The sequence below is a fragment of the Muntiacus reevesi genome, chromosome 17, assembly GCF_963930625.1.
Source record: "Muntiacus reevesi chromosome 17, mMunRee1.1, whole genome shotgun sequence".
In the NCBI taxonomy this organism is placed as follows: Eukaryota; Metazoa; Chordata; class Mammalia; order Artiodactyla; family Cervidae; genus Muntiacus; species Muntiacus reevesi.
This window is the reverse complement of record NC_089265.1, coordinates 19,058,876-19,083,888: the sequence shown is the minus strand read 5'-3', so window position 1 is coordinate 19,083,888 and position 25,013 is coordinate 19,058,876. Positions and strand designations below refer to the sequence as shown.

Here is a 25,013-nt window from a genome sequence, read left to right as displayed (position 1 = left end):
AAAAAAACAGATTCCTACACTGATTGAGTAGATCTGAAGTGGGTCCCAGAATCTGTATTTCTAACTCATCCTCCTTGTGATTTTGCAACCAAGTCTGGGAATAACTGCTTCCAATTTCTCAGTGCCTATGGGACTCTGCTTCACTCATTACAGAAATAGTGAATATTTGCCATCTATTCAACATACCATCCATCTATTACACAAAACCCTACTGGGCTAATGCTACTAGGAAGCCCCAGGAAAAACTGCTAAATAAACCATCTTTCACAGAGCTTGATTCACTGTTTCAATATTCCAATAAATAGAAATTCTACCAAATGCATAGGTGGCTCGGAAGACATGACAGAAACCTGTGCTCAAGGAGTGCACCAATACTTGTATACTTATAAATGACATATATATTAATTAATCTACTGCAGCTTTCTAAAGGAAAATATGGTGTCATGGTAACAGTCTTAGTGTAGATATCAAAAGACAAAGATTTGAGTCACAGCTCTGACTTCAACCGCCTGGTCTAAGCTAAACTCTGTGACGGCCACTTAAGTTTCAACTTTTTTACTGCGGGTAGAGGTTAATGCTTAAGTCTGAATTATATACGGGTCCCCTTCAATCTCCAAACTTCTGTGATACCTCATGGACTATTTCAAAAGAAGGGAGAGACCCAACCTGAGTCAGAAAAACCCAGAAAGGCAGCAGCAAGAAGAACTTCAGATGGACTCCAAAAGATGGGATGGCCACTATTAAACTGAGTGAGAAAGAATATGCCAGGGGAGCCATAAAAGCGTATGTGCAGAGGTTGTGAATAAGATGAGCTTGCCATGGAAGAGCCAGTCTGACCACCGTGGAGAACAGTAATCAGTGATAATGCTGGGTCACTCCAAAGTTAAGCCAAATGATATGGTAAAACAGTAGGGGAATGGAAGAGAATTTTGAGTGAGAAGCAATATGAGGAAAGTGGTGTTTTTATAAGATTAGCTTCAGAGCCTCCACCAGGATGGACTGCAGAAAGCAAAAAGAAACTGATTCACAGAATAGGAAACAGAAAGGCTTAAATACAGCTTCTAAACTCTATGAAAGCAGTGAACACCAGGAAAAACCTGGTTCAGATGTTGCATGAGAACACACAACACATCTAACTGAAAAAACCAGAAAGAACAGATAGACAAAAATGGTGCTATGTGGTTTTGGGAAATGGTCTGCTTTGCCTCAGACAAATCGGGGCCAAACTGAGGATACCAGCTGCTATCTGATATTTCTGTCGGAACCAAATGAGAGGGGTGGGAAAGAAGTAGCCTGCTGCTTACCGGCCACGCCCACCCCCATCCCAGAAAATCTGAAGAGAAGGGGCAGAGGTCATGCTGAAAAAGCCACAAGGCATGACTGTCCTTTCTTGCATGCATTCTGCCTGAGCAGCTGGGCCCTGAGGAGAAGGCCGGGTGACAGACAATGAGGAAGCAGCTGTCTCCAGTGGGCTCTCTGCAGGCCATGGACATTTCTTCCATGGAGACCCATTTCTCCTGCATTTCTACCTTCGTGTGGACCTTACTGCAAAAAGAACTGATGTACAGCAAAAGCACTGACCCACTAGAGTGAAACGATGGTGCTTATTCCTGGAATGGAGAAAAGGGCGTGACAATCCAACCATCAATATTCAATTTTTTTAACCACGATTCGTGAGCAACAATCCTGAAGTCAACAGACACTGGGGTGCCTCACAAAAATCTGCAGTAGGACAGAGTGTTTGCAAAACAACAGGAAAAGGTAACTGGACGCCGGACATCTTTTTAAAGATACTTGATTATTACACTTAGAAATACTATTAAAAGGTTCATCTCTGTAACACAAACAGTAGGCAAAGAAGAGTAGACAATTAGAAATAACACTCCAGATTGCAAACCAAGGTCAAAACAAACAAGTCCTTTGTGAACTTAGAATATACTAGAAATCTAGTAATTAGACATTTCGTACTTAGCACATTTTCTGGAGCAAGAAGCATGTAGAATCTCAGACATCTTACATCCATGTATATTTGGGGGTCACTGCATACAATTTCCTTTAGATGAGGCAGAGGTGGGAGGTATCTTTCCTCCAAGCCAATAAATACAAAGAATGAGATGTCAAAACTATCCCAGGTTAATGAATTACCTTAACTGACAACTCTGAGAGAAGCAACTTTTAAACACAAAGATGACACTGCATTTCCAGATACCTGAAAAAATGAGCAGAAACCTCCTAGACAAGCCTCTAAGCAAGATGGATACCACAGTCAGCCTTGACTAACTTCCCCTCACCACTCCAGGCTATGGTCTGAGCTGACTTCTTAAATCAAGGGTGGAAAATAGGTTCCAACTTCAGTCAATTGATAGAGGTTGTCTGGAGCACTATTTTGACAAATATCTGGAAGCCACATCCAGACTCAGTGAGAAAGGCTGCCATGATTGATCGAGAATGTCTGAACTGGGCAGAAGAGGGAAAATTGATGGCACGTGTACTAAGCGTTTGCCAGAGGCAACATCCCTTTTATCTTCTAAAGGGAAAGAGATCTACACAGCAAACTGTATTAACTTCTTATCCAGAGAGAATTTACATCAGAATTTCAAATATTCAAAAAGGCAGGGAAAACATCCATAAAGTTATTTACTGTTTGTCATGAAAAGACAACTATAACAGAAAAAAAAATAACCTGGGTGGCATATACACTCTCCTAGTCAGTCTCCTCAAAGTAAGCTGAGTCTGCTAGACTAGAGCCAAATAATAGCTCAAGGACCTGCTTTTCTGTGACCTGAGAACTAAAAACGATTTTTACATTTGATAACGGCCTGCAAAGCTAACATATTTATTGCCTGGCCCTTTACAGAACAAAACTGTAGATCCCTGTGCTAGAAGAAACAGATACAGTTTTTTCAAGTTAGAGGCAAGTAATTCTCTATAAAGGATGGAAATTTAATTCAGTAAGTTTCATAACATACTTATCTAAGAAAGTTGCTGCCCTGTCCCTTTGTTAATACACAACTAATTACTGGGTTGGCCAAAAAGTTCATTGGGGGGTTTCTGTAAATTATAATGGAAAAAGTCAAAAGAACTTTTCGCCCAATGCAATACATGTAGTTGGAGAAGGAAATGGCAACCCACTCCAGTATTCTTGCCTGGAGAATCCCATGGACAGAGGAGTCTGGTGGACTACTGCTCATGGGGTCACGGAGAGTCGGACATGACTAAAGGATTAAGGACAGCACACACATGCAGTACTCATGAATTAAGTTCCCCCCAGCAGGCAACGAACCAAAACACTCTGCTATGCCTCCCAGAGAAGTGTCTATATGGGCACAAAACCAATAAAGGAAAGAACTACAAAGAGACCTTAATTTTCTTCAACCTCTGTTCTGTGAGTAGATATTTAAAAAAATGTAAACATACTTTTATTGTTTTGGTTTGAAGTCTCAATCCATTCAGGGTGTTGATAGCTTTCTCTGCATCCTTAGGGTCAATGTAGTTCACAAAGCCATATCCCAAGCTCTGCCCTAATGAAAGGGAAGGGGAGAGAGGCATACGTTAGTTCTCCACCGCTGATGATAGACATCCACGTTCGTTCTAGCATAAAGTCTTGTCATTAATGCCAGCAGATTTTCTCAGGAGTAAAAAGAAGTCTACATTAATTCTAGAAACACACACGTGGCCTTTTTCATCTCCTGTCTGTTTCAGCTTCAAGTTTAAACATCAGTTAGAACACAGCAAGCTGTGCTGTTTAAAAAACACACATCCCCAGTGCTCCATCCACCGCACGCGCCCTGCCTGAGCCCCAGCGCCCAGCAGCAAGGCGACCGCGCTGCAAGTCTCCATGGAGCCGCTGTGTGGGCTGCCCGGGCACGACTTGTTCAGCCTCAGCTTCCTTACACATCAAACTGCAAAGTGAAAAGCATCAACCAAGAATCTGTCGGTGTTCTGTACACATCACCCTGATAAATTTACAGCCTTTACCACGTACAATTATTTCAGAGTCGAAACTAGCAGAGAATCATGCGTATGTGTATGTATACATGTAATCTATGTGTGTGTGTGCGCCTAAGTACATTTATTTTAGAGGAGAGCTTATTCAAATAAACTAAATCCAATTTACTAAAGGGGTCTGAAAACCTAGCTAAGGAATAAAAGGAAATATGAATACAAAGATTTATGGCTGAAGACAAACAAACCCATAAGAATATGTGGAAAAGAAAGAAAAAAAAAATTAAAAAGTAACAGAAAAATTTGGGAATAAGAGTTGCTTCTAAATGAGCCTGTCGCTGCTTTTATCCATCATCTGAGACCTCTCTCGTCCTCGGCTCACTGATGTGTCCCGACTCTCAGGGAACAGGAAATAACAAGAGATTGCAATCAATGGAAGGCACAGACAAGTAAAGTCAACCCTAAAGGTCTCCATTTTTCAACTAAAAGAAAGTTTCTCAGTTTGACAAGACGAAAAATACTAAAAAGGTGGTGACAAAAATGGACGTTTAAAGGTTTAGTCTACTAAAAGTCAAACCAAACCAATTGAGGGTTTCCTGGAAGATTCCCAGTAACGGTCCAAATGCTTTCTATAAACTACCATTTTTGGATCAATTTCATAGCAAAGGGAGAGAATATTTTTTCTTTTAAGTGGTACCTTAGGTCTAAGTATTTATGAATACAGGTATTTAAGAAAGCTCACTCTGGTTTTCCTAACGTGGTTCCTCACACGTATATAAAGAGAGAGAGGGAGAGAGAAAAACTAAATATAATGCCTAAAAACCATGAAAACTTGTGATTATATTTTGAGGACCACTATCATTTTGAGGGGATAATCACTGCTAACTTATACTCTTTAATCAAACCGCATTTTTTCCTATTTTTATAAAAGGGGGTGAGGGGAGATCTAAAACTCAGTTCATTAATTTTTTTCCTCACACTACTCACAGAAATTGTGTTTTACTCAAAGGTCTGATTTTTAAAAGTTGCATGTGAATCACTGTAGTTTTAAGCATTCAGCTTTTTTCCAATTTGACATTTACCATGTGTCTACTGCATGCACAGTGGCCTCTTATGAAATGTGCTGCGGTTCTGTTCTCACTGAGCACTATTCAAACTGGCTGAACATTAAAAAATCTGCTCAAGGAATCAGTTTATGATGGCAAGAATATGGGCTAGGAGATACACACAGATAAGTTCTAATTCCGGCTCCACTGTTTACCAGCTGTGTGACTTTGAAGAGACAACTTAACCTCTCTGAGTCATTAACCTTCTTATTTCTAGAACGAGGATAATTCCTACCCAATGAGACTGCTGAGTCAGTGATGAGAACTTTTCACTATCAATGGAGATAGACCACTCCAGTGAAAAAAATAAAGGAAAAATAACACGTCTACTACATGTTAAGGAGTTTACACACATTCACTTAAAATTAAACCAGATGAGATGCTATCAAAATAACAGGGGAAGGAAAGGCAAAGTGAACACTGCGTGGTTTTCCACGCTGCTACTCTGTAACAAAATAAACCAAATTATCAACTACAAGCACTGAGTCCATTTCTCCTATCTACTGGCACCACACTAACACTTATATTTTACCAGCTTCTAATCAAAGTCCTTTCTCAATCTTGGTACACTGGAATCATCCACAGAGCTTAAAAAACAAAAACAGAAATTAATGTCTGCGTCCCTTTCCCCCAATTTTTTTTTTAATTGGTTTATTACAAACCAGGTTTCTTAAATCCTAGTGACTCTAACACATGTAGTCAAGGCTGAAAAATCACAGTTTTAATAGTGAGAGAGAATCTGAGACTGCAAATAAGGATTCTGGGAGCCCTAAGAAGGGCTAGATGCTGATGGTCTGGGTATGAAGTGACTCTGCAATGAAGACTGCCTGCCTTTTGACAGATGCATTTAAAAAATATTAGTAGATGTCTTTCTTCTAAATTCTTCAAGTTATCCATCACTTCAGAGGAACAGTTTATTGCCTACTGAAGTCACTCTGGCACAGTAGGGGCCTGCTGGAGTTGTGTTGCTGGGTAAAGTCAAAATCCTGTCTGCTTAGCCATCTCCTGCCCTTCCTCTAGGCTCTTACTCCTAACACACTGGGGGCACTCAAAAAGTCTGCTAAATGCACGAATGAGAAGCCCAGTGGTTGTTATTCATTTAACCAAAGGCAATGTCATCAATGGACTTCCCTGGTGGCTAAGACAGTAAAGAATGTGCCTGCAATGCAGGAGACCTGGGTTGGGAAGATCCCTTGAAGAAGGGAATGGCAACCAACTCCAGTATTCTTGCCAGGGAAATTCCATTGACAGAGGAACCTGGCAGGCTACATACAGTCCATGGGATTGCAAAGAGTTAGGCACAATTGAGTGACTAACACTTTTTTATGTCATCCACGTCACCATCAGATGATCCAGCCATTGAATGAGTCTTTGATCTGACTCCCTCAAGCAGCCATGGCTAGCTCTAATGATGAGTCAACCAAATTTCAACTACTGGAAACAGAGTACACTCAAACAATGTTTATCCTTAAACGAGCTCTCTGACACAAAGTTTCTACCTTGTTTAGCAGTAGTTTTCGGAAGAGCAACACTCATCAATTAGGATTTAAGGTAAGCAAAATGTTATCACTACCCTAAGCAAAATAATATGAAGGGAGATAATTGCTGCTAAACGGCTTCATTCCTAAATCCACTGCAGTAGATGCACTAACATGTTGGCACTGGAACTGTAAGGGAGTTAGTAACTTCACAGATTTTCATTTTCAAGTGAGCTAATCAAGTCAGCAAACATGTACTGAATGCTTAAAATATATAAAGGCATCACAAATGATACAAAGATAGGCAAGACTCTCCCCATTCTCATTTTTCAGCTGTGCGGTGTTTTAGGGTTTAATTTTAGCCTCACATTGATCTTGTGAGATATTCATTCTTCTTCTGGAAGGAAGTAATGGTATCTGAAGATGGGTAAGGTCGATCAGTATCCTCAAATCAAGGAGGGAAAAAAAAAAAAAAAACAAGCAGAAAGCAGTCATCAGAACCTGAATCCAAGAATCTCAAACACTATGTTCTTCTCTCAATTCACGACTAGTTTATATATGAACCTGGACCATCTTCAGTATGCTTGAAATATAATGTAACCACGCATTTTCTAACAAAGCTCTACCAAAAAAGAGTTGTTTCGAGACAGTTGCCTACTGTCTTAAATTCCAGTACTTCTTGTGCAAGTATCAATTTCAGTATATATGAATTTTTATGCTGCTATTCCTATGACAGTGTAAAGTCACCTTGTTTATATAGTGCCTGTTTCAGGTTATTATGAGTGCAGATTTTTAAAAAATAAAAGCAGAAGGAAGTCAAACATCAAGAACAAAATATTTAGAACCACTTTCTCCCACTTTTGTATGCATCAGCTAGTAACAGTCATAAACTACCAAGGAAGACTTGGAAACCAAGCATCATTTATCCAGATCCTCCAAGTCTATTTTTCAAGTCATTCTGAATTTAGAATGTGCATATTGACAATCTCAAAACCAAAAATCACTTCTTTAAAAAACTTATAAAGCTCTACATTTAAATTCCAAGTATAACAATTATGGAAACCACCATGATCAAAAGAAATTCTAAACAAAATAACAAAGCCAAGGCTTACCCCCCCCCCCCCCCAAAAAAGCCTTCAAGACCAATAAATCCTGTCTTTAGAAGTCAAAAAGTTCCTCTGGTAGCTGAACATCAAGAATAAGGTCAACTCCACTAGTCCTCACAAGCTACCTGTGGCCCCATGATCCTTAAGAGATTTTGAAACCATTTATCTTAGCCTTGGTCCTAACAGCCGTGGCAGGGATTCTAGAACGTCACTACAGAGGAAGCCTTCTGAACAGTCACAGGCCTATGGCTTCAAGCAGGTACTGAAAACTCCAGGTCAACACTGCACTTCAGCACATGGCATTCTGTGTAGCGTGTGAACGTGAATGGCTTTCGTTTCGCACCCTTCCTTTTAACCTAAACACATGCCACAGAGAAGGATGGCTTCGTCACAAAGGACAGAAAAATCCCTTATGAACTGCTCCTCGGCATAAGGAGAACAGCTGTAAACAGGCTGCTTAGAACCATGGTCAAGTGACCTGAAGCGCAGAGCTGAGACACTCCCAGGGTCTCTGAATTCGGCTGAGGCTCAGGCAGCTGCCCGGGGGTCAGAGCAGGAAGAGGAAAACAGGCAGAGAATCCGTTCAGTGACGAAGTGCTAGGGGGAAACACGGTAAACTCCAATTTACCCCAAACTGTGCATAACTCAAAGCAGCAGCCGTTCCCTTGCCACCTACATTGCTATTAATAGCACGCTTTAATTAAAAATTTAATTGCACATTTTAATTAAAAACACACAATCTTCTGAACCCATTTAATTCAAAGGTCACTTTATTTAGTCTTTTCTATTTCAAATAGCTACCAATGTTCCGAATATCAAATTACCCCCTCAGGTTTAAAGGTAAAGGCAACAGATCACCATAATTCTTGATTACAAACCTGGTACATTAATTTAATTTTATCCAACCAATATTAAGTGAGATCCTTCTCAACATGGAATTGTGAAAAATAAAGTTCTGTATTTAAAAAGTCAGCCTACATATTTTTCACCAACATTCACCATTCATTTGTTCGGTGATTTTAGAAAAGCTACTTTTTGCTAATCCTGGAGAATACAGCAGAGACACAAAGTTCCTCTTCATACAATTTATATTCTGGTTAGGAGACAACAAAAGCACAAGCTCTACAGTCTATACTGCAAGAAAATAAGGGACGAAGAGAAAAAAAGAAGCAAGAGTGGAGAGCTGGGGGTGCGGGGTCAGGGCCGCTGACCTAAATATAACGGTGAGAGCGGGCCCCGGCCTGGACGTAACATTTGATCCAAGACCTGAAGCAAGCAGCTCACAGTCTTATTAGGGAGGCTGTGTAAGCAGTCATTTCAGTGCACATTCTACACTGGGGTAGAACATCCTGTTTGTTCTACCAGATAACTCTGCCCCACCCCTGCAACCCTCCGCCCCCCAGGCATTAGTACAGGTGGCTCAGAGGTTAAACTGTCTGCCTACAATGCGGGAGACCTGGGTTCGGTCCCTGGGTTGGGAAGATCCCCTGGAGAAGAAAATGGCAACCCACTCCAGTATTCTTGCCTGGTGAATCCCATGGACGGAGGAGCCTGGTTGGACACGACTGAGCGTCTTCAGTTCAGTTCAGTTCACATATTATTCTAACTTGGATTATTGCTACAGTGTCCTAACCATCATCCCTTCCCTAGACTCCTGTTAACTCCAAAACCAGTCTTTCTAGAAGAAAATCCCAATCATAATCTGGTTTCCAAGGTCATCATCAGCTTCTTGCTTACTCCTAGGACTCCTACAAGTATGTATACCCTGAAATTCATATTCAGTTCCCTGTGCCCAGAATACACAGAATCCTCTGGGATCTAATGCCTGACGATCTGAGGTAGAGTTCATGTAATGATAATAGAAATTAAGTTTCAGTTTGGTCACTAAGTCATGTCCAACTCTTTGCAACCCCATGGAGTGCAGCATGCCAGGCTTCCCTGTACATCACCAACTCCTGGAGCTTACTCAAAACTCATGTCCACCAAGTTGGTGATGCCATCTAACCATATCATCCTCTGTCATCCCCTTCTCCTCCTGCCTTCAACCTTTCCCAGCATCATGGTCTTTTCTAATGAGTCAGCTCTTCACATCAGGTGGCCAAAGTACTGGAGCTTCAGCTTCAGCACCAGTCCTTCCAATGACTATTCAGGATTGATTTCCTTTAGGATGGACTGGTTGGATTTCCTTGCAGTCCAAGGGACTCTCAAGAGTCTTCCCCAACGCCACAGTTCAGAAGCATCAATTCTTTGGCCCCCAGTTTTCTTTATGGTCCAACTCTCCAAAAGGCACAATAAATGTAATGTACTTGAATTATCCCAAAACTAGCGCCCTCATCCAGGTCCATGGAAGAACGGTCTTCCATAAAACCAGTCCCTAGTGTCAAAAAGGTTGGGGAGCACAGCTCTAAGGCTTTCTCTAAGACCTTTTCCTGTTGTAATTTGTTTCACTCCCAGTGCTCACTGTTCAGTGCCCTTTCCTAGTCCTTCCGCAGCCCTTGTATTATCCACCTTTATCTTACTACATATGGATACTGAGTCAATTTGCACATTCTCATCGCTTAGACTGTTGAGCAAGGGCAAGCTGAGCATAGACCCTGACACAGAAGACCCCAGCATAGATTATTAACATGCTCACTGAAACAATGAATGAACAAACAAGCTAACGGGAGGAAAAAAAAAAAGATGAACAAATGAAGAAACAGCCGTCTGCCTTCCAGGAACTTATGGTTGAGAAGAGAGATGCCCTTATAAACATGCTCCCCATCTATGTCCCTACATCACACCAGATGGTTACAGAACAAAAGGAGACAAGATGCTCAAATGTGACAGAATTCTGTCTTTCTAAGGGAGTGATGTGAGATACATTCCTTTTCAAACAGTTCATGTAAAACTTTTCATATGAAAATTTTCTACAAATACTATTTAAATGAAATCTCAACTTAAAAAAAATGTCACCTAGAGTAATTTGATAGATTTACATAAATCTGTTTCACAAATCGGTAAGTATGAATTATGGGATGTCAGCATATAATTTTGTTGAAAGTGCTTTTTCACTAATATAATTAAGTCTGCTGAGACTATTCATGTACAAGTCAAATAAAATGCAGAGTGAATTCTGTAAAAACCTAGTAGTTGAATCAACAATAAAAGGTGACTATGCTGATTGATGTGTATCTATTATTTTATTTAGAGCAGCAGTAATGTTTTATGAAATAAAAAAAGAAAAAAGCAGAATGACTCTTTTCTAAATGCCCCAGGAAGCAGAAACAGGTCACTATGGTCCTCTCTGACAAGCAAGAGTATTTGCAAGCTGAGGTCTAATAATGTAACACTTAAAAAAAAAAAAGGCAAATTGAGAAGATTCACTGTCTCTAAACATGGTCCCTATACAAAGCTGCATCCTTTAATCCCTTAACAAACAAACAACAACAAAAAATGATATTTAGGAAAACAAGTTTTCACTTCAAGGGGGACAATTTTCACTTTTAAAGACAGACCGAACCCCTTCCCCTCATTCTAACAGCTAACATCGCCCTTCCCTCCTCCCCCGCACACAGTAAAGCTACAAATGTGCTGCGCTGCTTCAGAGGGACGTCCTGCTCTTGGGCACTGGTCCTGTGTCTGTTCAGACAGGCTGTGCCCCGCAACTCCGGCATCAAAACACGGTGCTCCAGACTTTACAAAGGCTCAGATCTCCTGTGAATGGGACCACATGCGGACGACACGCCAGGGGAAAGCTTTGAGAGAAGCCTAGAGAACAGAGGAATGCAATCTTCTCTAATCACACTTCTCCCCAAACTTTAATTCCTGACTTAGCCCGAGCCTCCTCAGATGCAGCATGCCAGACGCAGGAAGTCCTTCCATTTAAACATTCAACTAACTCAGGTCAAATTGAACAGGTCCTCCCTCCTGACCACCCTCTAATGGGAAAGATCAAACTATGAGGCAGAGAACTGGTGTGATCCTATATGACTACAGACCAAGCCAGACTCCTTTGAAAGCTCGGAGCATCTTTACCAGTTTCCCAAAGGATATTACCAGGGATTATCACCAGGGTGGAGAATTCAACCTAGACACTCACATAAAACAGAAAACAGATGGCTCACTTGAAGACTCGTCTTCCACTCAAATGCTAATAAAGCTGGCCCAAGACTTAAGTGCCCAAATTTAAAATGGTTTTCAGGACTTCACAGATATACTGCGATAATACAGAAGAGTTTAAATCATACCTTTTCTGCTGAAGTCAAAGTTGTAAACGGTCATCGTTTGGTAAATACTACTTAAGCAGCCTAATTTGAGAGGGAGCCTCAGCACCAGTGTTTTCCCACTGAGTTAATTTTAATGGCCGTGTCTGTCCTCTGGTTATACAACTGGTAAAGCTCCATTTTCCTATAGTTCCAGTCCCAGTAATTATGAATCTGCTGGCAACGCAGTGTGACCTTGCTTAAGTCAGCAAAACTGTGGGTTCTTAATATATCACCATTTCAGGCAACATTAAGAACTCCCACATAATCCAGTCTTAGGCTTCTGAGTACAGCATATTAAATCCTCTAAATTCTCAAGTAGTGCACATGGATACTAAGATGTCTTGCTTCCAAGACCAGGAAGATTAGGAAATATGATCTTTATTTAAAGTGGGAAAATAAACTAGTTCCTCTAGTCCACACATCTTAGGGGAATATTTTAACTTGGACCAGGTTCTCCAGCTTGAGAAAAAGTTAAGATATTACAGCATCTCAAGACCATGTTTTTTTTTAAAAAAAAAAAAAAAAAAGCCCAGTTCTCATTACTCACTGATTTACATAGTAGCTCTTAAAGAAAAATCAGCAGGTCTACCCTCAAATGCTGGAGCTATCTCCATGGTGAGAACAAAAGCCAAGAAACTGTTAGTTGGCCAGAAAGTCAGACCCTACAGTTCAAAAAAAGTTAGGATATTAACATACCCTGAGCTAAGACAAAATCAACTCATAAGTTAAGATCTGAGTCTGCTCCAATAGTCTCATTTCTCTGTTAATTATAATTAACTCTCCCCTGCCACACACACACACACAAAGGGGCTGTGTAATCCGCCTTATCTTGTGGTTACGTGAAGAGCAGAGGAGTTCTTCAAATAACTATGATTCGAGGTGAGGGCCAGGGAGTTATATTCCTCAAAATGAGATAATGGTAAAGAGGGAAACGAGAACCAGTTAACAAGTGCAGCAGTGAAGAGGGCATCTGCTGTTGCCTGCACTACCAGCTGGCGTCCGTCTCTGCACACACGGAGGGCAGTACGCTGTCCGTCGAAAAGCAGCTCAGTTTCTTAATGTGTTTCTCTCTTTGGACGACATTTGTTTTATTCAGGTATTACAACAGAACTATTTTAAGGCCCTAAACACTGTAACTAGCCCAGTACCCTGTCTGAAACTGTATGAGAGTCTCACAGACCACTATAGAGAGCTCTGTGGTGTTTTGTCCAAAAGAATGGGAAACATGCAAATCCTACCAGGTCCACATGATTGAAAATAAAAAAATCTCACACTCACCCAAAAGTCCAAGGCTCACCAGCCAAGACCTTCCAATTGGGAAAGTCTGGTAAGCCTGGGGTCAAAGTCTGTTCCCACTTACCATAAGTGCTTTTATCTAGGTGTCTGGAAGCAAATGTACCACTTTTAGGTAGTACCACTACCTAATTATCGACTGCTATCAAGCAACTTTTGAGACTTGTATTAACATATAGCCGTCATACTTAATTCTCAAAACAAAGCTCTGTATAGATACATGTGTACCCATTTTACAGATAAAAACATGGAGGTCCTAGTATATTAACTAACTTGCTCAAAGGCACAGAGGTAGCTGGGTGAATGGAAGCTACTTTTTGAAACTAGAATTAACTTATCCAAGCCCAGTCTTTTCAGCATACATTTCACTGCCTTTGGCCAAGCTTGGGAATTATTTTGAGGCAGACTCCTGTGCATCCAAAGTACACAACTTTTCAACCAGGATATTTATAGTCTCCAAATACACCTGCATTGTTTTTCTTGTTCTTTGTCATGTTTTGACTCACTGGAATGTTACCATTCTTTCTCAATCCATCAAGACAATAGATACACAAGGGGGAAAATAAAAAAAAAAAAGGTTCATCACCCCACAGGTGCACAAACCACTTCAACCTTCAAAACAAATCCATCACTACAAAACAGACTAGAGATCTCCACATTATAAAAATATTCATTTAAAACAGGACTTGATTTACATACTTCTTTTCCAGAAACTCAGAAAGCAATTCTTATGGCTAAAGCCAAACATGTTTGCTACTGCCAAATTCGTCTCCCACACATGACGCTTCCCTCGTCAGCAGATTGCATTAAAATGCTTTCACACGCCTAACATGGTTTTCTAGCTGTAGAAAAGCAGGTGGGATCAATACCACATGGTCTGCCCTCTAAGATCTTAGCTCAAAAATTTAAAGCAAGATGATAAACAAGAGAGATGCAAGGAAGAAACAAGAGAAACGGTACTTAATAAACACAGAACACCTATATTTAATCACTGGCATTTCATGCTTAACCAGGAAGAACCTGAAGAGAAGGCTTTATTTAGTAATTTGAAATAGAAGAGATGAAATTCAGAAGTTTCTTGACAGAGCAACCGTGCAAACAGGCATATGGAGAAGAGCTAACGGGTAGAGAAGGATGGAGGAGCTGGTGAGACTGAACACACATGGTCTGGGCAGAGGGGAGAAGCGGGCGCTGAGAGCAGGGCTCCCCACGCGAAGCTCTGCAGAGGTCACATTGCAGGATGCGCCAAGCAGCGAGTGACCGTGAAACACACGAGGGGATCCGAGGCAGCTCACCCTGGTGGCCTGAACAGTCAAGAGGAGATGCAGACCAAAGAGCAAGGAGAACACTGGGCAAGAAGCTGTGACAACCCAGAACGGGGACCTGACCCCAGATTCCTTTCTAAAAGGTTCCAGAGATCTCTAAAGAGGCAAAAATGAGAGGCTAAAAACCCATAATATCTTTCACAAGTCCCTACAAATCGCCTCAATCCTAAAAGGCTCACTTCTCATCTGGACAAATTCCAGCCCAAGTCTTCTATTCCTAATTTGTCTATTCTACAAAAACTTTTGCTTCTGCTACCATTGACTGAGCCTCTGTCAAGTACATTCTTGTCTGAAAAGGAGGACAATTAATTCAATCCAAGTGGCCTTTTACCCAAAACTGAACTTTCAGAACAAGTACTATTTTCCCTCCAGAGGGCCTTTCAGATCAAGGGCCACGATGGGTATCAAAGGCAACCACCCTCAAGCCCCTTGGTGATAACTTCTTACCTTCATCATCGTAATAAGACACAAGGAACCTTTAGAATCTTAGGTTAATACTCTGACATTAATGCAGAACACCCATACAACAACTTCTCAAATACCCATTCACTATGTATCCCAGCTGGCTCAGTGGTAAAGAATCTGCCTTCCAATGCAAGACAGGTGGGTTTGACCCCTGGGTCAGGAAGATCCCCTGGAGAAGGAAATGGCAACCCGCTCCAGTATTCTTGCCAGGATAACCTCATGGACAGAGGAGCCTGGCGGGCTGTAGTCCATGGGGTCACAAAGAGTCAGTGAAGTGAACGAGCACACGCACAAGTATCTAACAGGATAACCCCCCAGTCAAAAAAGAACAAAACTCAAGATGACTGCCCTAAGGAAGGCTTATGATTTTCCGAGATCTCTTTTACGAAGCTATAAAAAACACTTCTATCTGAATCCTCTCCCACACCCAGTTAGGCCATTACTATGAGTGACAGTGTTAATAACTCCCCTAAGTGGGCACAGCGTGTTAACAAACTTTAACATTTTGGGGAGCAATGACAAAGTGATACAGGACTTCTGAATTCACACATGGACCTAAGTCCTTTTTCATACAATATGGTGATACCAAGTCAAAAAAGAAAGGGAGGGAGAGAGGAAGGCTGGGTCACTTAGAGGAGAACTGGAGAGCATCATATCACCAAGTGAAGAAAAGGTTCGGGACTTCCCTGATGGCCCAGTGGTAAGATTCTACGTTCCCAATTCAGGGAGCATGGGTTCAACCCCTGCGTCAGTGAACTAAGATTTCATGCGCCACATGGCGTGGCCAACAAACAACAACAACAACAACAAGTTTCAAATGAAGTAAAAGCAGTAACGTTTCACCTTCTTTTCTGCATCACAGATAAAGTATCCTCTAAAGGAGCCACCGTCCCTGGTGGCTCAGGCAGTGAAGAATCTGTCTGCAATGCGGGAGACCTGAAAAAGTTCCATCCTTGGGTCAGGAAGCTCCCTTGGAGAAGGGAATGGCAACCCACTCCAGTATTCTTCTCTGGACAATCTCATAGACAGAGGAGTTTGGCGGGGTACAGTTCATGGGGTCGTAGAGAGTCGGACAGGACTGAGCAACTAACGCGTTCACTTTCACACAAGTAACAAGGCTTCCTTCTGGGGACAGTTCTCCAGTTTAGTTCATTTTATTTTAAAAAGACAGACCAGAATGAAATCAGTGATATTTTTAGCAACAACAAAGGAAGTAAAATTCCAAAGGACATCCATTGTCCCCAATCTGCACAAAGATTTAGGTATAAATAACATATGATTTTCCTTCTTTTTGTTCAGGACATTTTGTTTAGTCTATATTTAATAAAGAAAGTCAGTTCCATTTCCAAGACCATATGAGGAGTGTGGTTTGTGTTTTTTTTTTCCTCCCCCTCAATTTAAAATAGTCACACGAAAGCACTGATTTTTATACTTAGGAGAAATCCCCAAACAGACCAATTGTGTTTAGGCAGGTTAGGGTATAAATGCTGACTATAAAGGAAACCTATTTAAATACTGCAGATACAGCTTCAAGGACTTTAAAAGGGCCCTCTCTGAAGCAGTAAAGAGGAAAGAATCCCAGTGGAACAAAATCTATAGAGGAACTTGAGCAGGACATGGTAAAAGTTGTAAAGGCTGCAGGTCCAATGGGAGCCACGGCTATAATTAAGTCAAAGAGGTGCCCTGGCAGAAATAAATATCCATTGTGTTTCGTGGTAAGGGACAGCTACGCTACCGCAAACCACTCAGAGACCCCGCGCAATCTCACTACCAATTAACAGATGGTTTCTAGAGGGAGATACAAAATGGGTTAGCTCCTGCAGCTGCCACCTTCATATCACATCCACGTGATTTTTTAAGCTAATCATCTAGCTTACAAGTTGAAAAATGTATTAATAGGCCCTGTAATCTTCTAAATTAAAAATTCACATAACCACAAGGACAAAAATGCTTAGAAGATATAGCCTTGACAATGATTCACCCAGCACACCAAGGTGTTATGGACCTGTCCACATCAGAGTCTCAGCAAACGCACCATCGCACGGACCTAGAGAGGTGGGGGTTTTGTCTGTTACCACTGATTAAAAGTATAGTAAAAATGAAATAGTCAATATACAGCCTACAACTTCATACACCACTGCGGCTAACTCTTGGGTACATTATCCCTGTCAGACAGGGAAAACCTAAACACAAAAACAATTTAACTTATGATTATTTTGTGGCCTCATGTACCCATGAATCTATCTATAAGCAGGGTACAGGTAAGAAATTTTATTCAAGAACAGTACCTCAACTTTACTTCATCTTAGGAATTTCTAAAATGTCTTCCCTCATCCTCTATTACTCAAATTACTTGACTACTTGCTTATTCTCACATATGAGGCTCACTCCTGGGGAAGGTGCTGCATTTTCATGGCAAGAGATTAGTACAAAGGACCATCTGACGCAGAAGTAACATCTACAGACAGAGCTGCTAGGTTATTGGGGGCCATATTACAAAATTCACGGCAACTCTACAAACACATTTCAAGAACTGGGCAAAGACAGTTAACAAAAGAGCTCACATTCATACAAACCCATCTTTTTGCCACCAAGTGTCCCTAAAGGTCTTTGTAGGTATTTATTGACTAAGCCAAAGCCTTTGACTGTGTGGATCACAACAAACTGAGGAAAATTCTTAAAAGAGACAGGAATACCAGACCACCTGACCTGCTTCCTGAGAAACCTGTAAGCAGGTCAAGAAGCAACAGTTAGAACTGGACATGGAACAACAGACTGGTTCCAAAACAGGAAAGGAGTATGACAAGGCTCTGTTTTGTCACTCTGCTTATTTAAGTTATATGCGGAGTACATCATGAGAAATGCTAGACTGGATGAAGCACAAACTGGAATCAAGATTGCCAGGAGAAATATCAATAACCTCAGATATATGGATGACACCACCCTTATGGCAGAAAGTGAAGAAGAACCAAAGAGCCTCTTGATGAAAGTGAAAGAGGAGAGTTAAAAAGTTGGCTTAAAGCTCAACATTCAGAAAACTAAGATCATGGCATCTGATCCCATTACCTCATGGCAAATAGATGGGGAAACAATAGAAACAGTGACAGACTTATATTTTGGGGGGCTCCAAAATCACTGCAGATGGTAACTGCAGCCATGAAATTAAAAGATGCTTGCTCCTTGGAAAGAAAGTTATGAGCAATCTAGACAGCATATTAAAAAGCAGAGACGTTACTTTGCCAACAAAGGTACATCTAGTCAAAGCTATGGTTTTTCCAGTAGTCACGTATGCATGTGAGAGTTGGACTAAAGCTGAGAACCAAAGAATTGATGCTTTTGAACTGTGGTGTTGGAAAAGACTCTTGAGAGTCCCTTGGACTGCAAGGAGATCCAACCAGTCCATCCTAAAGGAGATCAGTCCTGGGTGTTCATTGGAAGGACTGATGCTGAAGCTGAAATTCTAATACTTTGGCCACCTGAAAAAACCTTGATGCTGGGAAAGACTGAAGGAAGGGGGAGAAGGGGGGCGACAGAGGATTAGATGGTTGGATGGCATCACCAATTCAATTGAGTTTGATAAACTCTGGGAGTTGGTGATGGACGGGAGGCCTGGCGTGCTGCAGTCCATGGGGTCGCAGAGTCAGAAACAACTGAGCGACTGAACTGAACTGTCCCCTAAAGAAACGGGGCCAAGGTGTTTATGTTCTCCTGCTACATCTAAGACCTAGATCCATTAAATGATACCTCATCAGTGACAAAAGCCAGACTAAAAGCTCACCCCTATGACTCTACCATCTACCTTGCTCTTGTCAAGTTAAGTTTCACAAATAATTTCAGGCCTGTGCAGTAGAGTAAGCCACTTTCATTAAAGGAGCATCTTATGCTGGGGAATGTTACACAAAACACTAGGTATTCGATGACAAGTACAACACTTAAATGAACATCTCACCAAACACAAGTCCTTACCTTATTCCACTATTCAATAGCCCTCAGTGTCCAGGTGTTTTCCTATTTTGTTGCTGACAATTTCTTACTTGCTATTTATAAATGAGCAGGGCACTAAACAATTACATATTACAAACCGATCTTCTTTATTTGGGGGAAAAATTGGAAGACTTTATGTATGCTGCTAGAACACTGACTAGTTAAGCCCTATTTCCAAAAATAATGCTCATTCTAGTTCTCTTAGTAAATACTAACTTTATTAAGGTAGTCCATATATACCTAAATTACCAATCTTTAAGCAAGAAACCACACATATATACTCTGAATTGCAACACATCTCCTTAACCCAAAAGCCTTCTGTACTTTATCTGGAGTCTTGATCCTCTGCTCCTCCCTAAAATGTTACATCCAAGAATAAAGGAAGTGGAACTTGTTTTATGGTTTAAAAAGCTTCATCATCTTAGAGTTGTGACTTGCGTGTGTGTAAAAACCTCAGATACCTCTGAGATTTTCTTAAAATTCAGATAAAGACTGATTAGTTCTAAACAGTATTCTTTTGAAGCAAGAAACCAAGGCAAATTATTTTTCATAAGCCTCCAGCATATGAAAGATTACATTAAACATATAATTTAAAAATTCAATTAACTATTCTATGTTACTTGGCTATCTTAATTATAGCCCTTCTACTGTTAAAACATGGAAATTAACCCATAATTTCTTCTCTTCCCTAGCAATTCAAGACTCCTGGTTGAGAAATATCCAGAAATAAAAAACTAAAGGTTAATCCTAGTGATAACTATGTTAGTTATCAAATTCATCAAATAATTGTCCTTGGTCAAATTTTAAATCTTACCATAAGATATAATTACTCCCCAATCTTGACTGATACCTCACCCCTCGATTTCATCATTCTTTACAAAGCTATGGTGTTCTTTCATTTTAATTTTCTATCATTTTCATCTAAGATTTAAGGGGAAAAAAAAAAAGAGAAGCAAAATTTCTAAGGCAATTTGAATCAAGGGACCAAGAGCTAAGTTAAACTTTAACAATTCCCACAGGATTTTTGTTTTCAGAGTGCAGAATCTACAGCCTAATTAAGGTGTTATTCAAAGATTTTCTGTATCATTTCCTAAAACCTGGTAATATCCTGGCCAAGCCATCCTTCTTCTCACCTTCATGCTGTGTTTTTACTTAAAGCTACTTGAACAGATATCCCATTCTAATCCTTTAAGCTTACATAAATATCCTAAGAGGCTGCAAGGTAAGGACATAAAATTGATTGGATATTATTTCAAACAAGAGTTATGATTCTGCATCAATGATTAGTTAGAAATATACTAAAATAAAGATTAAAAACTAGAGCTTGATCTTTTCAAAGGGAACTGAAAGCTGTTAAAAAAAAAAAAATTGATACTGACAATGTATACCACTGACCCCATGGAACACAGAAATGTAATACCGACCTATGTTCCCACATGACTAGACACCAATGGGTTTTAATTAAATGATGACTAGATAAGCAGAGGGAATAAGTGGAGGTCATTCACAAGCAAGCTTGTTTTTCTATAAGGCCTATGCCTCTCATCAGTTGCTATAAACAACAGCAGCCACCAAACAGTACTGACCTCTGAAGATTAAAAGCCAGAGAAGAAACACCCAGAAAGATCAACTGAGTCATCACTAAGAATGCCATTACTACTGGTCATCTCAGCCATTCTTCAGGGAGTTCTTGGCTACGCTCAAGGAGAAAAAGGCTGACCACAAAAACATAATGAAATGGGAGAGAAGTCCCAAGATGTTACTTAGGAAAGCATATTATTAATTAGTTTCACTGCACCTATGGTTTTTGCATAATTATACTTGAACTTTGGTTTCCCTCCAATGACAACAACGTGGATCAAATATGAGTCAACTATCTGAAAGACAGGTACAAATGACTTTATAAAATACACATTCATACATACCTTGCAAAACAGAGACAAACATCTTTACCGATAGCCTTTGTTTTCCTCAAAGCTAAGTCTCAGGGTGAGTAAGCAGTTCTCTTGGGCAGTTCATCTATTACAGACATGACAAATTTAACAGGTTCAAAGGAGGGAAACCTGTGACCCCGGAAAATGGTCAGGATGCAAAGCCTAGAGGATTACTGGCAATGCAGGGTACTATACAAAAAGGGGTAATTGGTTTTTTTTGGAAGTGAAAAATAGTCCTTAAACAAACTTCAGACTCAAAGGTTAAAAGCTGTTCCGAACAAACCAAAATAATAAATCACAACACCTTTGTCTCCATGAAGCAGTCTGAAGACTCTAGACTGCAGCTTAATTTCTTCCACATCACAAATGCTTTAGAGAATCTAGTTGAACACATATGCTATGTTAAAGAACTGAAAGTTCAGGTTAGAATAATACAGCTATGAAAGGTATCCAACTAACTGGAAATGTCTTATGGCCTGAGCCAGAAAAGGGCTCAATCTCCCATTCTGATTCAAATAACTTCCTAATGGAAAACGTTCTGGCCTAAATGAGGTTTTACCTAGAAAGTGAGGCCAGAAACTGCACCTTTTCTGAGAGCCCTCTGTGGAAAGATGACAAGCTCAAAACAAGAACTTCTAAGCAATTATAAAAGTTACTGAGTCAAGTGGTACCAACTCCACCCCTCCAAAAAAATCGGTAAACTTACTATTAGGTGTATTGAAAAGTAAATTTTGACACACAGAGACAGAAATGTGAATTAAGCAAAAATTGTTTCACTAGAGTTCTAGAAGTAAACTGACTTCAGCTAACTAGCAAAAGGGAATTTATTGGAAGAGGTACAGAAATTTTTAGAATCAAGAGGAGCCAGGAACCAGGCTCCAGTGGGCTAAGCAGTGAAAAGAGCCATCATCCCAGAGGTCAGACAGACAGCGTGTCTAATGAGATGGGCCACCATCACCATCTCATCCTTCCATCACTTCCTTGAGGTTCTGGGAGAAAATACCTAACTGATCTTACTTGGGCCCCATACTGGCCCCTTGCCTATACTTAAGATAGGGACAGAGAGAGGAAAGAGATTATCTCAATAAGCAATGGTCATAATGAAGTGAGGCAACCTCTCGGATACATGAAGGGTCTTATAGATTTCTCCATACAAACTGAAAAGAAACACCTCTCTCATTTCTGTTCAATAAAAAGACTGCATCAAAGATTCAACCATCAAATGGAATAATCAACAACTCACTAGTGGGCCAGACCTTCTCCAAATCACACTCCTGATGTGGAGTACACAGGAAGAACTGCTGCTAAATCCTAGCTCAAAAACAAGTCACTGTTTAGAGCATTCTTCATTCCCCTCTGCAAACTATGACCAGTTCCCTCCAACTCTAACTCACCTGAAAAATAAGGTGCCGATAATGTAAGAAGTTAGATTAGCAGGGTATGCTGTGACTCAGGATCTCTTAAGAGACACAGCCACCACTTTGAAATCAAGTACTCAAGCCTGGCAGATGTTCTCCAGTGCGCCAACGTTCTCAGTTAAGAAAAGCTGCTAATGTGAGCCACCCTCACCACCAACAGCTGACAAGACCTTCCAGCTCCAGAAGTCACTCTCCCCTATGGCAAAAAGACACCTTCGGAAGCTCCCCACAGAGAACACAGTGCGGAGAAGTGTGTATGAAGCTGGAATTAAGACCTTAAACCATAAGAAGGATTACCTTTAAAAAATTATTTTATTAAATTATTTTATTAACACCTCCACCACAGGCTTTCTTCCAACTCTCAACTGGTGCAATTGCTCTTAAGTTGTCAATAGCCAGCATTTGAAAATAAATACAGTCAACAAGTGTGGAATGATGTTCCTGTAGCCAAGCAGGCATTTGGCAGATGCCAAGAGAGAAGGCAAGAGGCCAAGAAATGGGACCTAAAATTTTAAAGGAAGACTGCTCTACTCAGTAACACAGAATCTGAAATAATGTAAAGGCAGAAACAGACCACAGACCACCTGCCTCTACATTCAACCTACATGAGCATCTGTCTCCCAAAGGTGCAGTGGGAAGATGCTTAAGGCTTCCTTTACTATAGCAATTGTTCCAGTGGTCTAAAAAGGGATCTCCCTCGCTGGATCTTTTTTTCTTTCTTCATTTTTTTGGTGTGTGCGTGTTTCCTTGTTTTTTAGGGGAGGGGGGATGGGATGGGCATAAGGAATGCTAGAGAAGGAGGAAAAACAGAAGGTAAAGCTAAAACTATAGAAGAGAAATTCTACTTTTTTCTCATTGGCTCCTTCTAGTGAGCAACAGCTTTCTGCCAAACTGCCTTCAGGTTCTCAGCAGAAGGGATGAAGCAAGGTAAAGAGAAAGAAGCCTGAGGCCACTGCCCTGTGTCCCAGGACCCTGCACAAGCGGCTGTCCCTGGATGGCATGCCTCTCCAGGAGAAGGGGAGGGGGACGAGTGTGAAGGCACAGAGGACTGCTGGGGTGCAAAGCTGCTTGGTTCTGTTCCCTGAATCTACTGCGTGCGCCACCACGCCTTCCTCCAGGGGGCCAGCCCATACGCCATGGAGCTTGGAGGCAACTTCCAAAGAAGAAAACAAGCCCGAACCAGGCTGGACCACTGCAAACAGGCGAGATGAAGTCCCTGCAAGGAGCAGGCAATCTGCTGAAATAGTGTACAAATTCACTCTTTTCTTCTTGGATATTCCTTTTACGGGGAAAGTGGCAAGAACCAAGTTTGAAAACAAGAAAATATTTCAAAAGGAGGGGTTGGTTCCTGAAGGCACACTGAAATAAAAGGAAATAAAAATACGCAGAAAAGCCCATGGCCCCAGACAAAAACTTAGCATCTCTTAAAACAACTGCTACAATTTACTTTTAAGACACTCTCGGGGACTTTCTTGCAGGTGCAGTGGTTAACATGCTGAACTTCCAACGCAAGGGGCAGGGGTTTGATCCCTGGTCAGGGAAGTCAGATCCCACATGCTGCATGGCATGACAAAAAAAAACTTGGGCATAAGGTCCTGCTCAGTGTGAGAAGTTGTGTCTGACTCTGTGACCCCCACACACTGCAGCCCGCCAGGCTCCTCTGTCCATGGATTCTCCAGGAAGAATACTGGAGGGGGTTGCCATTTCCCTCTCCAGGGGATCTTCCCGACCCAGAAATCACACCTGTGTCTCTTGTGTCTCCTGCACTGGTAGACAGATTCTTTACCGATTCACCACCTGGAAAACCTTGGTATAACAAATACCGAACTACTTCACTGTTTTATCCAGAACAGACAAATTCATAGGGATAAAAAGTACAACGGTGGTTGCCAAGAGCTAAGGGAAATAGCATGTGGAGTTATGTTGAATGGGCACAGAGTTTCAGGTTGGAATGATGAACCAGTTCTAGAAATAGTGGTGATGGCTGCATAACACTGTGAATATATTTAATGCCACATATACACTTAAAATGGTCAACATGGTCAACTTTATGGTGTGTAGATTTTACCACAGTTAAATTTTTCTTTAATTTGTCATGAATCAATGTGATGTTATTCATGTTCGTCATAACACAAGTAAGGACAAATCTCCAAAAGTGCCTAGTTACAAGACTATCTACCATCTGTATCTAAGTCAACAACCAATTCTCTGCTAATTACTATAATGAATGTCAAAAAGCGCTTTTGTTGCTTAAGCTACTTATTTGTTAATTGGTGTACTGAGCATTAGAAATGGTGGTTTCATTAGTAAAATTAAAGGTATTCAAGATGTGTTAAACTAGTTTAGAGACACTACCCAGCCTTCTATCGACAGGACACAAGAATCCAAGGGGTCTTTCACTTGTACACTTACGGACAGAACCTGAACATGACAAAGTCTGGGTTCAGCCTTTGTTCAAAAGGATTTCTTTTTGCATGATGCAAACAGAGGGCACAGATCCCCACCCCTGGAACGCTGTCAGTCACAGTGAACATTTCATAAAAGGTGTTTGAAGTACCTCAAAAAAGAACAGAGAACTAGGACTTCCATAAAGCTTGCAAAGTAATTTATCAGTCAATTACAGCGGGCTAGCTTGATGCCCGTACTTTTGGCAGAATTTAGTCTGAAGAAGCAGATAAGCCTCACCCCTCCCTCTTAGACATTTGTTTTCAC

General features: G+C 40.9%; 1 protein-coding gene across 4 annotated transcripts in view; it reads right to left on the bottom strand.

Annotated features, from left to right (window-relative positions):
• Positions 1–25,013, bottom strand: part of ELAVL2 (ELAV like RNA binding protein 2) — a 79,558-nt gene that overhangs the window by 39,931 nt on the left and 14,614 nt on the right. For all 4 annotated transcript variants that reach the window (XM_065907839.1, XM_065907838.1, XM_065907840.1 and 1 more), the window contains one exon: positions 3,418–3,521. In XM_065907839.1, coding sequence (XP_065763911.1) covers positions 3,418–3,521 — 104 coding nt within the window. The remainder of the gene's footprint in view (positions 1–3,417; positions 3,522–25,013) is intronic.